At 40.0% G+C, this 17,365-nt stretch overlaps 2 protein-coding genes across 5 annotated transcripts; one reads left to right on the top strand and one right to left on the bottom strand.

The window, feature by feature from the left end:
* The first annotated feature begins 1,309 nt into the window (after window positions 1-1,309).
* Window positions 1,310-3,374, top strand: gstt2 (glutathione S-transferase theta 2). Its single transcript, XM_047819002.1, has 5 exons — window positions 1,310-1,519; window positions 1,744-1,831; window positions 2,058-2,208; window positions 2,540-2,716; window positions 2,954-3,374. The coding sequence occupies exons 1-5, from the start codon at window positions 1,411-1,413 to the stop codon at window positions 3,098-3,100; spliced, it is 672 nt and encodes a 223-aa protein (XP_047674958.1). The 5' UTR covers window positions 1,310-1,410; the 3' UTR covers window positions 3,101-3,374.
* Window positions 3,375-3,515: 141 nt separating this feature from the next.
* chek2 (checkpoint kinase 2) lies at window positions 3,516-17,021 on the bottom strand. Of its 4 annotated transcripts, none has more exons than XM_027155225.2 (16): window positions 16,876-17,009; window positions 15,626-15,792; window positions 14,119-14,390; window positions 13,392-13,516; window positions 13,042-13,174; window positions 12,732-12,822; window positions 12,422-12,518; window positions 12,263-12,316; window positions 12,127-12,191; window positions 11,379-11,478; window positions 9,495-9,581; window positions 8,719-8,882; window positions 8,383-8,498; window positions 7,791-7,876; window positions 4,032-4,130; window positions 3,516-3,699 (listed from the first exon to the last, which is right to left on the bottom strand). In XM_027155225.2, the coding sequence occupies exons 3-16, from the start codon at window positions 14,375-14,377 to the stop codon at window positions 3,640-3,642; spliced, it is 1,536 nt and encodes a 511-aa protein (XP_027011026.1). In that variant the 5' UTR covers window positions 14,378-14,390; window positions 15,626-15,792; window positions 16,876-17,009; the 3' UTR covers window positions 3,516-3,639. The 4 variants fall into 4 exon arrangements, with proteins under 4 accessions (XP_027011026.1, XP_027011025.1, XP_027011024.1 ...); XM_027155224.2 differs by having other exon boundaries at window positions 15,646-15,792; XM_027155223.2 differs by lacking the exon at window positions 15,626-15,792 and having other exon boundaries at window positions 16,876-17,021.
* Window positions 17,022-17,365: the final 344 nt, after the last annotated feature.

Genomic DNA, 17,365 nt, shown 5'->3' with positions numbered 1-17,365 from the left:
CGAGTACACATGTATTTATAAAGCTTTATAAACTACCAGTTCATTCAGTTCATAATATTCTGCAATGAAAGAGTGTTGGTGATAAAACTGAACAAATGTTTATTGTTCACTCTTAAATGTACATTGGAATTTGACAGCTGATAAAACCTGAGCTCCAGGTCCCATATTCATATAATATTCAAGGCTAAATATAGCTCTTAAAGGTATAAAGTTCACCCAAAAATGGAAATTGTGTTATTTCCTCACCCTCAATTTGTTCCAAAACTGTATGAGTTTCTTTCTTCTGTTTAACACAAAAGATGATATTTTGAAACATGTTGGTAATCAGACAGTTGGCAGCACGCTGACTTTTATAGTCTATATGTTTTCCTACTGTGAAAGTCAATGTGTGCTGCCAACTGTCTGATTACATTACGCCTTAAATGTTATATGAATCTGGGACCTGGAGCTCAGGTTTTATCAGCTGTCTGTCTTTTGTTGCTTACAATAAATGTGAGTGTTGATAACACATAAGCAGTCTTTAATAATGCTCTAAATTACATGTAGATGCATATTTTATGCATTAGTGAGTGTGGTGGTGCCTATGGGGTGTCGCTCTAGGATGGGTGTGTATGAGGCTGGGGGGGGGGGTGTCAATGTATACTCACTACAAAAAAATAGACTACACCACTGATTACATGTACACCTGTATGGAAATAGCTGGAAATGTCTGGTCGAAGCGTTACACAACACACAAATACACACAAACACAGATAACTAATAATTATAATTTGGGCAAGTCGTGGCCTAATGGTTAGAGAGTCTGACTCGTAATCCTAAGGTTGTAGGTTCGAGTCTCGGTCCGGCCACGACTGAGGTGCCCTTGAGCACGGCACCGAACCCTCCGCCGCAGCATAAATGGCTGCCCACTGCTCCGTGTGTGTGTGTGTGTGTGTGTGTGTGTGTGTGTGTGTGTGTGTGTACACACACTTTGGATGGGTCAAATGCAGAGAACGAATTCTGAGTATGGTTGACCGGAACGTAGCCGTATGTCACGTCATAAAGTATAAAATTACATTTAAATTTATCCCAAATGAGCAACAGTAGCACGAAAAACTCCCTGAGGTTATATAAGAAACCTTGCGAGGAACCAGAACCAGATCGTTGGAATGAGATAAAGTCTGTTTTTTTATGTAAAGTAAATTAATTTATGCAAAATCAGGCAGCAAAAAACAGGGAGAGTTAAAAACAAAACAGCCGAAAATAACGGATCTGGCAGCCCCGATGACGTCAACACACCACAGCGGTGTAATGTGTGCGCCCCCTGGTGGTGTATTTGGAAAACAGCGAGGTGTCTGGGGAAGACTCGGGACCGCGTTTCAGCAGTTGTTGTTGTTGTTGTTGTTGTTTAAATAGGTCCGCGGTCTGATCATGTTGCAGGTGTTTGTGGATCTGATGTCGCAGCCATGTCGAGCTCTCATCATCTTTCTCACCGTGAATAAAATCCCACACACTGTTCGCACTGTAGCGCTGCGGAAAGGTAACGACCTCAAACTATACAAACTCTACACAACACTTTACACAACTCTACACTAAAGTCTACACACAGTAACTCTGCTGCTTTGTAAACCCAATCTGTGTCAGTAAATTATACTGCAGCACAGAGAAGTGTGTGTTAAATGAACTTTAACCTCCTGAGCTACAGAGAGTCAGAGAGTGTGTGTGTGTGTGTGTGTGTGTGTGTGTGTGTGTGTGTGTGTGTAGGACAGAACAGGACTCCAGAGTTCATAAAACTGAACCCAATGCAGAAAGTTCCAGTCATGGAAAAAGATGGCTTCATCCTCACAGAGAGGTGAGACAGGTGTTTAGAAGACACACACACACACACACACACACACACACACACACACACACACACACACACACACACACACACACACACAGCTCACCTGACAATGTACAAATAAGTAGTTTTTTTAAAGTGTACTCATGACCACTAGCTGGTGAACTTTTACACAGAAGGAATGAATATAAGTAAAGTGTGTTAGTGTAATTCTTCCCCCTCCTGTGTGTCTCAGTGACGCCATACTCAAATACCTGACTGCAGCCTACAGGGTCCCGGACCACTGGTATCCACAGCAAACGCAGAAGAGGGCTAGAGTTGACGAGTACATGGCCTGGCATCACATGAACACACGCCTCCATGCCTCTAAAGTGTTCATTACAGAGGTGGGCGGAGCTAACAAAGGAATCATAGTGCACATTGTTAACCTAATACTGACTGACCAATCACAACTAATCGTAGCTACACTGCTAGTGTTATTGACCCCAACATCAGATAGGGTTAAGGTTAAACCTGCCCCTAACCCTAACACAAAGTTTTAACAACCATCAGAAATTTAACACAAACACACCATTAGTTGTGTATTACATTCATTCAGAGATCAGCAGCAAAACTGCTGCAAACTGATCTGCAGTGTCATCAGTTAAGGATAAACTTTACTTCTGGCCTGTGTGTGTGTGTGTGTGTGTGTGTGTGTGTGTGTGTGTGTGTGTGTAGGTGTTAATACCACGGTTGTCAGGAAAACCGGTGGATGATGTTAAACTGCAGCGTGCGCTGTGGGACCTGGAAACAACGCTTGACAAACTGGAAACGATGTTCCTGAAGGATACTGACTTCCTGTGTGGTGATGACCTCACGCTGGCTGACCTGCTTGCTGTCTGTGAGCTCATGCAGGTCAGAGTTTATAACACATAGAACACACAGTAACATCAAGATTCACACCACACAACCACAAAACACACACAACCACAAAACACACACTTTTATTAAGTGTGACTATTCAAACTGATCAGTGTACTACAGCACTGTCAGCATCAGCCATGGTGATTAGCATGTTTTGTACTACTCATTTTGGTGTATATTTGTTGTCTTTGTGTGTGTGTGTGTGTGTGTGTGTGTGTGTGTGTGTAGCCCTTGGCTGGAGGAAGAGACGTTTTGATGAATCGGCCAAGGCTGCAGGAGTGGAAGAGTCGAATTCAGTCTGTACTCGGTGATTCGTTTGACCAAGCACATAAAATCCTTTATAGAGTGAAAGATAAACATATCAGCAAACTCTAATACACACACACACACACACACACACACACACACACACAGAAGATGGGTCTCACTATAGGGCAGATGATTTAGCAGATCAAATAACACCTAAGAAATTACTTTGAGACAAAAAACATTACAGAGAATAAATCTTTTTAAAACTTCAGTTTCAGGTTGTGATGAAAAAAAGTGTCGCTGCTGCTCATTAAAGTTTATTATAAACTAATTAAAATATTCATACAGTTTAAAATACTTTCCATGTGTGATGTCATTTTAAATAAAAACTTGAATCTTGTGTAAATGTCTTATTTTTATATTAAAGATTTTCTTCACTGGAGCATGTTTATAGGTTTACAATATTTTCGGACAGGCAGACAGACGCCTCTCTCTCCCTAACCCTAGGTTCAGTGTGAGAGTAAATGGACAAAATCAATGACAATGTTAAAAACCATTTATTGAAAAAAGTACAAACAGTATATATACATACAGACAGAGACAATGTGTATAAATGTACACACACACACACACACACACAGGCTGGATAGAAAGTGTGTGTAGTGTCATGCTCGCCTTTTAGATGCGGATGTTTCTTCTTCCCCCTCAGCTTTACGTTTTGATCTCTACAGCACACACACACACACACACACACACACACACACACACACACACACACACACGTTATGATAGTAGAGTGATTGACAGGATTAGATTTTTCACAGGCTGCTATTATAATGAATCAGACATTAATACCGACTCACAGATTCGACACAGAGGCAGGAGCAACAGACTGCTATAATTCAGATTTAAGGACTGACGCTGAAGGACGATTCTATCAGAAGTTACTAACAATGCAAACTGTTAATTATTTAAATTGAAGAAACAACACTACTTTAAGAAGACAACTAAAGTGTGTGTGTGTGTGTGTGTGTGTGTGTGTGTGTGTGTGTCTCACTCTCTGTGGTTCTTCAGGTTGTGAGGTTACAGCTCGTCTTGGTTTGTCAGGCTGTGTTGGGTTCATCAGGCTAAACGCCATCATCTTCATCTTCTCATCCTATTTATACAGACAGATATCTGTGAACTGTAATAGTTTTGAAACACCTGTCCTGTCTCTCTCTCTCTCTCTCTCTCTCTCTCTCACACATCTCTCTCTCTTTCTCACCTCTCTCTCACTCACACCGCTCTCTCTCTCACTCACACACACTGCTCTCTCTCTCTCTCTCTCTCTCTCACACACACACTCACACACCTCTCTCACTCACACACCTCTCTCTCTCTCACACACCGCTCTCTCACTCACACACCGCTCTCTCACTCACACCGCTCTCTCACTCACTCACACACACGCCGCGCGCGCCACGCCGCGCGCGCCGCGCGCGCACACACACCACCGCGCGCACACCCACACACCGCGCGCGCGCACACACCGCGCGCACGCACACCGCGCGCGGCGCGCGCGGCGCGCGACCGCGCGCGCGCGCACCGCGCCGCGCGCACACACACCGCGCGCGCGCGCACACACCGCGCGCGGCACACCAAACCGCGCGCGCGCACACGCACCACAACGCGCGGGCACGACACACGCGCGCGCGCACACACGAGCACGCGCACGCACCGCACACACACACACGGCGGGCGCGCGCGCGCGCGCCGCGCGCGCGCGCGCGCGCGCGCGAACGCGCCGCGCGCGCGCGCGCACACACGGCGAGCGCGCAGCACACACCGCGCGCACGATCGAGGCGCGAGCACACACAGTCGAGAGCGCCGCACACACGCACACGGCGCGCGCGAGCACACACGCACACACCGCGCGCGAGCGCGCACACCGCGCGCGCAAGCACCACAACACGTCGCCGCGCGACGCACCACGCGCGCAAGCAACGCGCGCGCGGCGCGCGCGCGCACGCGCGCCGCGCGCGCGCGCTGCGCGCGCGCGCACCACACGCGCGCGCGCGCGCGCGGCGCGCGCGCGCGCACACACCGGCGCGCGCGCGCGCGAGCGCGCGCAGCGCACACACGCGCGCGCGCGCGGCGCGCGAGCGCGAGCGCGCGCGGCGCACACACACACACGCGCGAGCACGCACACAACCGCGCGCAGCACACACACAGCGCAGCGCACACACAACAACACACCACAGGCACGCACACACGCACGCAGAAATAAAGAAAGAAACGAAATGAAAGAAAGAAAGAAAGAAAGCAAAAAAAAGAAAAGAACAAAAAGAAAAAACAAAAAAAAAAAATTAAAAATAAGAAAAAATAAATAAAAGAACAGAAATACAAGATAAAGAAAGAAACGATAAAGGAAATAAAAATAAAGAAGAAAGAAAAAAAAAAAAAAAAAAAAACAAAATAAAAAAAGAAAAAAATACAAAAAAATAAAAAAAGACAAAAACTAAGAAAGAAAGAAAGAAAGAAAGAAAAAGAAAAGGAAAGAAAAAAAAGATAAGAAAGAAAAAAACGAAAGAGAATGAAAAACAAGAAAAAATATAAAAAAAAAGAAAAAAAAAAAGCAAGAAAAAAAAGAGAGAGAGCAAAAAAAGAGAGAGCAGAGCAAAAAGAGAGAGAGAGAAAAAAGAGAGCAGAGAGAAAAAAAGAGAGAGAGAGAGGAGAGAGGAGAGAGAGTACGGCGAGAGAAAAAGAGAGAGAGAGAAAAAAAAAAAAAAGAGAGAGAGAATCGAGCGAAAAAAAAAATAGAGAGAGAGAAAAAACACCTACGCTCTCGTAACAAAAAAAAAAGAGAGATAAAAAAAACAGCGAGAGAGAGAAAAAAAGAGGGGAGAGAGAGCGCGAGAAAAAAAAGCGAGAGAGCGAGGCGCGACGGAGAGGATGAAAGAGGAGAGGAAAAAAAAAGAGAGAGAGAGAGAGAGAGAGCGAGCGGAGCTAAGACGAGAACACCCGATATATATCACTAACAAAAATATATCGCTAACACACAATCAGACAAAAACACAGCTCTCTCTCTATCTATAAAAAACAACAAAGCGCTACGGAAGAAAAAAAAAAGATAACAGCAGTCGGGTATGCAGAATGGTAGTATTTGCCCGAGTTATGAGATCCCAGGATTGCGGGAGCGAGCTTAGAGATAGAGAAAAATAAAAAAAAAATAAGATCGAATAAAGATGTAGACGTGATATAATGAGTTGTTATTAAAAAAACAATAAACCAAAAACATAAAGAGAATAACAAAAAAAAACAAAAGATATAAGAAAAAAAAAAAAAAAGATATATAAAAAAAATAAGGAGTAGATATAAAAAAAAAGATATAGCGAAATAAAAACAAAATGTATATATAGATATATTATATATATATCAAAAAAATATATATATATATATAAAAAAAAAGTATGATATAAAAAAAAAAAATAATATCAAAAAAAAAAAAAAATAGAGATTGTGAAAAAAAGATAGAGAGATAGACGGGAGAATGGAAAAGTAAAAACAATATCAAAAAAAGAAGAGCATAACAAAGTAAAAAAAACTATATTAAAGAAAAAAATATAGTATAAATAAAAAAAAAGAGTAGATGAAGAAAAAAAAGAGATGATATAAAAAAAACAAAAATATAGAGAGAGAGAACAAAAAAAGATACGATATATGCAGGAGTAATAAAAAAGGTATATAGAGGAAGTATCAAAAATAAGTATTATAACAAAAAATATATATAAAAGAAAAAAATCTATATAAGAAAAACAGCCGTAAGTATACTAAAAAAAAGAGATGAAGAAAAAAAAATACTAGCGAAATGAAAAAAAATAGGAAGAGAAGTAAAACAAAAGGTAGAGACAAAGAAAAAAACAGAGATAGAGAAAGAATAAAAAGATAATGTCAAGAAAAAAATATTGATAGAGACTAGATAAAACACCAAAAAGATATTGAGAAGAAAAATAAAGAGATTCATATAAAAATGCTTAAATATATAGAAAAAAAAATAGATATAAGATCTATATAAAAAAAAAAATATTATATATATTATATAAAAAATATATATATATATATAAAAATTAATATACTTATAATCTAGTATATTTATAAAAAATTATATATATTATCTCAAAAATATATATCTTAGATATCAAAAATATATATTATATATCCGGAAAAAACAAAACATAGATTACTAGATTAAAAAAAAATCTATATATATATTAAATAGAACAAACAAATATATAGATACTATCTCCTATATATTTCTCAAAAAAATCATATATATATATATATAAAAAAAAAACACTCATATTATCCTCGTATATATCAAAAAATATATATCTCTCTCTCTATATCAAAAACAACATATATCTCTATATAACACAAAGGCATATATAGCTCTCTCTCTAGCTATATCAAAAACACCAATCTCTATCTTATAAACAAACTCTCTGCTCTCTACTATAGATATATATATATCTCACAAAAAAACTCTATCTCTCTCTATAAACCCTCCTATCTCTCTCTAGATACTCTTTTCTATCTATCCTCTATATCACAACACACCTCTCTTCTCTCTCACACACACAGCTCGCTCGCTCTCACACACCTCTACCTAGACCGCTTCTACCTTCTCTCTCTCTCTCTCTCTCACACACCTCTCTCTCTCTCTCACACACACCTCTCTCTCTCTCTCTCTCTCTCTCACACACCTCTCTCTCTCTCTCACACACACCTCTCTCTCTCTCTCTCTCTCTCTCTCTCTCACTCTCTCTCACTCACTCACATTAAGCCATGGGTGCTGCAGTGCTTCTGAAATACTCAGACGTTTATTTGGATCCACAACCAGCAGCTTCTTCACCAGATCTTTAGCTGAAACAGAACAATAATAAAGCTTTACATAAATTCAATACAATATTATAGAATATAAATTGATACGAGAACTTATTTATTCGTTTTAAGAATATATTATGGCTCAAAATGCTGTTCATAAAATACTCCGAACTCATACACATTTTGTTGTAACAGTCGTAACATAAATGTATATTATTTATGCCAATTAATCTGTATTAATAATCCAGCAAAAAAAACAGCCAGGTGGGAGAGACAGGACAATGCTGCAGTGGAGTGTGTCTTATAGTGTGTGTGTGTATGTGTGTGTGTATATGTGTGTGTATGTATGTATGTGTATGCGTGTGTGTGTGTGTATATGTGTGTGTGTACAGTATGTGTGTGTATATCTGTGTGTTTGTGTGTACGTGTGTGTGTGTATGTATGTGTGTGTGTACATGTGCGTGTTTGTGTGTGTGTGTGTATGTATGTATGTGTGTGTGTGTGTGAGACAGTTATTATATTTTAAAGAGCATGCTCATGTTTACCTTGGGCAGACACAGAGTCCCACTGTGAGCGTATAAAGCAGTAATGACCACTGATGATCTGATCACGCACTGACATTGAGCCTGACTCGCTGTTAAACGGTGGATAACCTCCTAAACTGAGACACACACGAGAGAGGGATTGTGTTTATCTTCAGATTTTTGTGGTAAAAGTATCTTACATGACAAGCATAGGTTTAGTTTGTATTGGTGTGTGGTGTGTGTGTGTGTGTGTGTGTGAGGTTAGTGTGAGTGTGTGAGTGAGTGTGTGTGAGTGAGTGAGTGTGTGTGGTTTATTTTGAGTGAGTGTGAGGTTAGTGTGTGTGTGAGTGTGAGTACCAAATGAACAGCAGAACTCCGAGGCTCCAGCAGTCCACAGCATGTGTGTATCCGCCCGTGGCGTCAGCAGTGAAGACTTCAGGAGCTAGAAATGTAGGAGTTCCACACAGAGTCTTCATTAGACTCGATTCCTCCAGAATCTTTGACTGGTTAAAGTCTGTGATCTAAAACACACACACAGACACACACACACACACACACACACGCAAACACACACACACACGCAAACACACACACACACGCAAACACACACACAATATCAGGTGACTGATACTTTTGAACATATTGAAGACGAATCACATGAATCACAAATGTTGCATCTTTACTCTACACTGTGATTTGTCAATAGTATAGATTTGCCAAAAGTATGTGCCCCCTGACAATCACACACATACAGTACGTGTTTCTTATGCCAGTGTGTAACTTTACAGTTTCCTTCAGTGGAACTCAAAGTCCGAACCCTGTTCCATCATGACACGGTCACAATAGCTCCATGAAGACATGGTGTGGAGGTGAAGGTTGGAGTGAAGAACTCGTGTGTCCTGCACTGAGCTCTGACTCAACACCACTGAACACCGACTGAACCCCAGACCTCCTCACCAACATCAGTGTCTGATCTCACTGATGTACTTGTAGCTGAATGATCACTAATCCCCACAGACACAAACCTACATCTGTTCAACATATGGGTGTGACTGTCAGGGTGCACATACTTTTCATCACACACTTCTTCATTACATCACTTCCTGTGACAGGTACAGAGGGTTTGAGCTGACCTTGATGAGACACTCATCATCGTGGGAAGTGAGAAGCACATTTTCTGGTTTAAGATCACGGTGGATGATGCCATTCTCATGGAGATACTGATCACACACACACACACACACATTATGTAAAAAAGTTAATACATTTGAAAGTTATCCATAATTTTATCTGCATCTGTCGGTTTCTGTTTATAGGATTGACTGTCTGTCTGTGTCTGTATGTCTGTCTGACTGTCTGTGTCTGTATGTCTGTCTGACTGTCTGTCTGTGTCTGTATGTCTGTCTGACTGACTGTCTGTGTCTGTATGTCTGTCTGACTGACTGTCTGTGTCTGTATGTCTGTCTGACTGACTGTCTGTGTCTGTATGTCTGTCTGACTGACTGTCTGTGTCTGTATGTCTGTCTGACTGACTGTCTGTGTCTGTATGTCTGTCTGACTGACTGTCTGTGTCTGTATGTCTGTCTGACTGTCTGTCTGTGTCTGTATGTCTGTCTGTCTGTGTCTGTATGTCTGTCTGACTGACTGTCTGTGTCTGTATGTCTGTCTGACTGACTGTCTGTGTCTGTATGTCTGTCTGACTGACTGTCTGTGTCTGTATGTCTGTCTGACTGACTGTCTGTCTGTGTCTGTATGTCTGTCTGACTGTGTGTCTGTATGTCTGTCTGACTGTCTGTGTCTGTATGTCTGTCTGACTGTCTGTCTGTGTCTGTATGTCTGTCTGTCTGTGTCTGTATGTCTGTCTGACTGACTGTCTGTGTCTGTATGTCTGTCTGACTGACTGTCTGTGTCTGTATGTCTGTCTGACTGACTGTCTGTGTCTGTATGTCTGTCTGACTGACTGTCTGACTGTATGTCTGTCTGTCTGACTGACTGTCTGTGTCTGTATGTCTGTCTGACTGTCTGTCTGTCTATCTGTCTGTCTGTCTGACTGTCTGTCTGTCTGACTGTCTGACTGAATGTCTGACTGAATGTCTGACTGTCTGAAATGCACTAGACTAAAATGCATTAAATTTAAAATAAACTCTAATGAAATGGACCAGAGGACAAAGTTCCATCACAGTCAAACATCCGTCAGTTGATTAAAGGTCACATCTACACAGTCAACACTAACCCTAACCCAAGGTCACATGTACACACAGTCAACACTAACCCTAACCCAAGGTCACATGTACACACAGTCAACACTAACCCTAACCCAAGGTCACATGTACACACAGTCAACACTAACCCTAACCCAAGGTCACATGTACACACAGTCAACACTAACCCTAACCCAAGGTCACATGTACACACAGTCAACACTAACCCTAACCCAAGGTCACATGTACACACAGTCAACACTAACCCTAACCCAAGGTCACATGTACACACAGTCAACACTAACCCTAACCCAAGGTCACATGTACACACAGTCAACACTAACCCTAACCCAAGGTCACATGTACACACAGTCAACACTAACCCTAACCCAAGGTCACATGTACACACAGTCAACACTAACCCTAACCCAAGGTCACATGTACACACAGTCAACACTAACCCTAACCCAAGGTCACATGTACACACAGTCAACACTAACCCTAACCCAAGGTCACATCTACACACAGTCAACACTAACCCTAACCCAAGGTCACATGTACACACAGTCAACACTAACCCTAACCCAAGGTCACATCTACACAGTCAACACTAACCCTAACCCAAGGTCACATCTACACACAGTCAACACTAACCCTAACCCAAGGTCACATCTACACAGTCAACACTAACCCTAACCCAAGGTCACATGTACACACAGTCAACACTAACCCTAACCCAAGGTCACATCTACACAGTCAACACTAACCCTAACCCAAGGTCACATCTACACAGTCAACACTAACCCAGTTTCTCACCTGTACAGCTTTAAGCATCTGAAAAAAGTAAAGCTTCGCAATTTTCTCCTTTAAGCGCTTCTGAGCTTTAATCCTGCTGAAGAGTTCACCACCCTCAACACTCACACACACACACACACAAACACACACACTTATTATTCTGAAATAAATAAATATTAATTTTCATCAAGATTTGTCAACCTTGGTGTCAAGGGACAAAACAAACAAAACATTTTGTGAACAAAGTGTGTGTGCCACAGATTATGTGTATTTACTCACACACTCTATAAAAAGTTATTATATCATTAGTTAAATTATGAATAATGCAACAACATTAGTAATAAGTTTACATAACAGTTAGTACATGTGATTTGTTATTCATGAAAATTCTTTCATTTGGGAAAATAAATTTGATGTGAAACATTTCAGAGCTGGGAATAAGTGAGGGTTCTTTTCTCTAGCCTGTGGATCGGTGGCTTTCTGCAGACAGGAAGCTTCTGCTGAGGAATTTGTGACCCCGAGTGCCAGAGATGCTTCAGTTTAAACTGCAGTTTCTCTGTATGATGTGTTTGGGGTCCATAAACACTAGAACAGTAGATACAGATTTTCCTCCATTTTCATTTCAAGCCTTTTCTTTTCTCCTCATTCCCTCTTCTTTAAAATTCATATCTAATTCATCTTTTCAGTTAATTTCTCTCATTACTGAATTAGTGAACATCGAGCCAACTATAGGAAGGTTAGAGCTGAAGAACAAATCACCAATACTCACTACTCCAAGATGATGTAATAGGAATCCTGGGTCTGATAGAAATCTTCAGTACGGATTAAACACGGCTGTGAAGAGAAATAAATTACGATTAGTTTATTACGTCACTGCAGCCAATCGTCACTGTAAAAGAACTCACATGATCAATTTTTTTCAGGATCTCAATCTCTCGTTCTGCGTTACGTATCGCTGTCTGCAGAGAAAGCCACACAAAACATCTCAGTCAGATTCACTCAACAATAAAAATACATCTGTATGATGATGAGTGATTAATCTGAGATTATTTCATGCTGCTTACACCAACGGAGGGGAAATCGTTCTTGTTGATGGTTTTTAATGCCACTTTTTTACACGTCTCTCTCTCTATGGCCAGTTTTACTTCCCCACACACACCACTGAAATCACACACACACACACACACACACACACACACACACACACACACACACACACACACACACACACACACACACACACACACACCAATCTGAACAGATTACTCTACTTTAGCAACAGACTATGATAAACACAGTGAAATAAAAGAAATAAAAGTAAGGTTTAAACTCTTACTATTAAACCCTACATCATGTTTGAGTGACTGCACTTACGAGCCAATCTTGCGTGTGACGTGGTATTTTTCTCTGAATTCTTTAGGAAAGTTCGGCTGATCGTCCTCAGTCATGTCAACAAACATAAACACTGAGAAACAAAGACCATAAACATTTAGACATTAAGTTATTTATTATAAAGCTGTTTAATACAGTAGACATACAACATATACATGTAGCTCTTATTTTCAGCTTTTATACACAATTGTTTTAATCCACAATCTTTGTGATCATGTGTGTTATCGTCCTAATGAGCCATCATTTTATTATATATATGTGTGTGTGTGTGTGTGTGTGTGTGTTTTATTACCTTTGTGTTTGGGGTCTGCAAGTGACACAACAGAGTTGTTGCTCAATGGACATCGTTTTCCTTTACCAACCTCAGTGTCATCCACCCATGTACCATTTCCACTCAGATCCTCCAGATATACCACACTTTCATCCTGGAAAAAAACACACACACACACACACACACACACACACACACACACACACACACACACACACACACACACACACACACACACACACAGGGTTTATGTCCAAATGGAGTACATGATGGAGATATATTTATCTATCATTTCAAGCTGGTCCTTTCACCGACACCAACAGAGATGCAACACCCCTTCACTTTAATATGGAGGCCACGTCTTTACTCACCCTGAAGATCTTGAAGTGTCTCTTGCTGTAAGTTCTGTAGCGTTGTGATGTCAGAATAATCGGGTCATTAAAACAATAATCATTGCGACTGTCCCGCCCGAAGTAGTACTGATTCTCCACACAGTCTATGTGCAGAACACACACACACACACACACACACACACACACACACACACAATTACACACGCACACACAATTACACAGTGTCACATGTATTTCCATTTACTCACCGAGAATAAGTAATTGATTTTTGCTAACATTGTCATTATAATTATAGCTATTGTAACAATGGGAAATATCGTTTCTCAACCACTGGACATTACTGGTGGTGGTGTCATGGCTTGGGCTTGTGTGGCTGCTTCTAGAACAGACTCACTAATCTTTATTAAAGATGTAACTTATGATGAAACAACAGATTGAATTCAGAAGTCTACAGAAACATGATGTCTGACAATTTACAAAAAAAAGCATTTAGTCTAATCAGGAGGAACGTCATCATGCAGCAAGACAATGATCCAAAACACAACACAGTTTTAGAATGGAAAGTCAATCAGCCAACCTGAGAAGAATTTCACCTTCTACATGTAACAGACAAATAAAGCTTAAAAGTATTTCATATTTATATGTTAATCTCAAACCCAAAAAATGCCCCTAAAAAAACACCACAAAAAAACCCCTAATACGTTTGGAGGAGATTGTAAACGTGTGCATGTGCTGTAACACGTACTGAGCACGTTAAAGCCTCTAATTAACGGCACTATTCTGCCCCAGTATTTGGGTTCAGGTTCTTCAGGCTCCTCGGGTATAGACGACAGCTCTGCGATGGGGACGGTGTCCACTGAGCTCAACGTCCCTGAACCAGAAGTCGAAGACTGGCTGGAAGAAGCTGGACCAGATGATGAGCTGGAGCTGGGCTGAGACTGAGTCTGGGACTGAGAGTGTGTTTGAGAGTGAGTTTGTTTGCTTGGTCCTGGTTCATCAGACATACTAACCCTCTGCCTGTAACACAAGTAGAACACAAACATAATAATAACACGCTAACTTTGCAACAATATGATCTTCAAATTCAGTTGCTGTTACACTGCTATATGTTTATATTGACAGAAAAGTGAGATGCAATAATTTCCACGTCTGCCTTTCATTATTTAGTCATCATTTTTTTCTGCACATGAAGCACAAATAAAAATCAGGAATGTGCCTCGTAAAGATAAAAGAAACCAGAACTTCAGAGTCTTTGGTAAATCTGCTGGAAATTCTTGGTTCAGTTTGGCTTACACATACATTGTAAATATATTGAGAGTATTGATATCATTATAATATGTTAACATAACCGAACATAACCTTAGGACAAAATGCTCTACAGATATAGATGCACAAATACGTTCATTTTCTACCGCTTATCCGAACTTCTCAGGCGTCATTGGACATCAAGGCAGGATACACCCTAGACGGAATGCCAACCCATCGTAGGGCACACACACACACTCTCACTCATTTTTATTAATATTAAATGAGTTTATGGTTTTTTTGCACTTCTCATAGTAAAAAAACTTAATAAAATTAGTAAAATTTAAACTTAATAATCATCACATCAAGAAACGAGTCAATCCACATCAGCCACAGTGGAAAAGAGTGACTTTTGTTCATTATTGATGACTATTGAACCGCCAGCAGACAACTTCATCACCTTCATATCTGCAGAACGGCTTATCCTGTTGCTCAGAATAGCAGCTAAATAAAAATGTATTTTCAAAAGGCATTAACTGAAAAACTAATATTTATTTAGTAGAATAATAATATTATACATTGTAATAATAGTAATATAAAATATTTATTTTAGTAAAAATATCCTTAATATCCATAATATTCTTATTTTAGCTTCAATTTCATCTTATCAGTGAGACTAAAGACTATTGTTATTATTATTGATGATGATGATGATTATTATATTTATTATTATAATGAGTATGATGATTATTATTATTATTATTAATATTATTATATTGTTATCTCCGAAGGTTGTTCCTTAGTAGCACAGGTAAATAATCACACAAATCATATTAATAAAGCTATTAAATGTAATAAACTCACCGATAATTAACACTAAACAGAACAGAAACAGTGTAAAATGTTAAAACTCAACCCGGAAGCTAATCTGAATTAATCCCCGTTTAACCCTGTTAGTGAAGCAAAACGCACGAGACACGCAGTAACAGAGCACGTGCTTTACTTACAGCTGGTGTTTGTTACTCACGTTATGACGTTTATGATGAAGTCCGTGTTTTATTGTGCACGTTTATGCAGCAGTCAAACGGTACCGACCGCAGCACATGGACAGAATTGCCGGGAAGCACGAACACGAAATGTCCTGCAGCCAATCAGACGGCGCCAACAGGGAACTCTGGGAAATGTAGTTTTAATCCATTTCATTATGGGCAATTCGCCAGTGTGTGTGGCACTATCCTTATCTTTATTATTATTGTTGTGTTGTTATTATTATTGTTGCTATTATTATTATTATTATTATTATTATTATTATTATTATTATTGATATTATTATTGTTATTGATATTATTATTGTTATTATTATTATTATTATTATTTGAGTTATACAGAACAGTTAATGGGGGAACACTGTCTGATCACAACTAATCTAGTGATTGTCAAACTAAATGAATTTTATTATTAAATATGAATTAAATAAAAAACTTAAAAAATAAAAAAAAGAGAGACCTGGGGCCTATTGCACAAAACTAGGAAAAGGGATTAAGCCGGGATATCTCTGTGATCCTGGCTCAATTTATCCGTGATCCGGTTGCACTAAAGCTGGATAGGGGGGCAGTAGGATGTTATGGTATAAATTACCATGGAGATTTATTCTGTGGAGCTAGCCTGCTCCAGACCAGGCTAAATTCCAGGATCTATTTAATCTCATCCCTTATGTCAGTCAGCAGTCACCACAAATGGAAACAAATAGTTATTCCACTGCACACTATACATTGTTATCACATATAACTAGACCCACTGTCATTATTTAAACATTTGTGATCATTAATTTCAATCATTTTGGATAAATGATGATTTTTAGATGATGTTGCTATCATTAGATAATTTACAGTTTCCCATAGACCAGTGGTTCCCAAACTGGGGTACACGTACCCCCGGGGGTACGCCACGTGACGGAGGGGGTACGCGAACAAAATGCTGAAATGTACTGTTAATGTAATTATACCACACCTAATATTCAACCAGACATGTATTTCTCAGACTAAATATAAAGTGATTTATACACTTTATAAATCGATGAATCGACTGATGTAGCTGGTTTGGCTCAGCTGCTGACATGTCCAGTATATTTATGATGATATTTTCCAGAGATGGACAATGCAAACAACTGGATTCGCCATCCATTCTCTGGAGTGCAGAGTTTCCTGCCTTAGCAGATCACGCTTTTAAAACATTACTGCCCTTCTCGACAACATACCTGTGCAAAAGTGGGTTTTCAGTGGGACACAGACTCTGCATAGAGAATGATTTAAGACTAAACCTGTCTCTGATACAACCAAACATCCCAGACTAATTTTAAGTACATCCATCTCATTGTAATGAGTCTGTCTGTGTTTTGCTTTGTTTCTGTCTGCTGTTATTCCCTGCTGTTAATTGTTGGCCCCGCCCACTCATTTGTTACCATGGACACTAATTGCACTCAATCTCTTCCCCAGGTGTTTTGTCTTTGTCTCTGCTTGTCTCCGCTTTGTGATTGGTTCTTATTTACTATATCTACTCTATTTGTTCACTTCCCAGGTGTTAATCGTTATAGTTTGTTGTCTGTATGTGTCCCTGTCCCTGTCCCTGCTCAGTGTTCTGCTCAGTGTTCTGCCCTGATTTTGCCTGCTTATCTGTTGCTTGTTTCTTGTTTTGTCTTAATAAAAGGTCAAACTGCATTTGGATCCTCACTCGCCTGTGTCTCATCA

The sequence above is a fragment of the Tachysurus fulvidraco genome, chromosome 9, assembly GCF_022655615.1.
Source record: "Tachysurus fulvidraco isolate hzauxx_2018 chromosome 9, HZAU_PFXX_2.0, whole genome shotgun sequence".
NCBI lineage: Eukaryota > Metazoa > Chordata > Actinopteri > Siluriformes > Bagridae > Tachysurus > Tachysurus fulvidraco.
The sequence above is the reverse complement of the archived record's forward strand: the minus strand, read 5'-3'. Positions and strand labels throughout refer to the sequence as shown.

Excerpts from the sequence above, each read along its gene's own strand:
- gstt2 (XM_047819002.1), top strand. The coding sequence starts at position 1,411 with ATGTTGCAGGTGTTTGTGGATCTGATGTCGCAGCCATGTCGAGCTCTC. Across the intron at positions 1,520-1,743 it reads CACTGTAGCGCTGCGGAAAG|GACAGAACAGGACTCCAGAG; the intron begins GTAACGACCTCA and ends GTGTGTGTGTAG. Across the intron at positions 2,717-2,953 it reads CTGTCTGTGAGCTCATGCAG|CCCTTGGCTGGAGGAAGAGA; the intron begins GTCAGAGTTTAT and ends GTGTGTGTGTAG.
- chek2 (XM_027155223.2), bottom strand. The coding sequence starts at position 16,961 with ATGTTTGGTTGTATCAGAGACAGGTTTAGTCTTAAATCATTCTCTATG. Across the intron at positions 13,517-14,118 it reads TAGAGGCTTTAACGTGCTCA|ACTGTGTGGAGAATCAGTAC; the intron begins GTACGTGTTACA and ends TTCTGCACATAG. Across the intron at positions 3,700-4,031 it reads AACCTGAAGAACCACAGAGA|AGATCAAAACGTAAAGCTGA; the intron begins GTGAGACACACA and ends TGTGTGCTGTAG.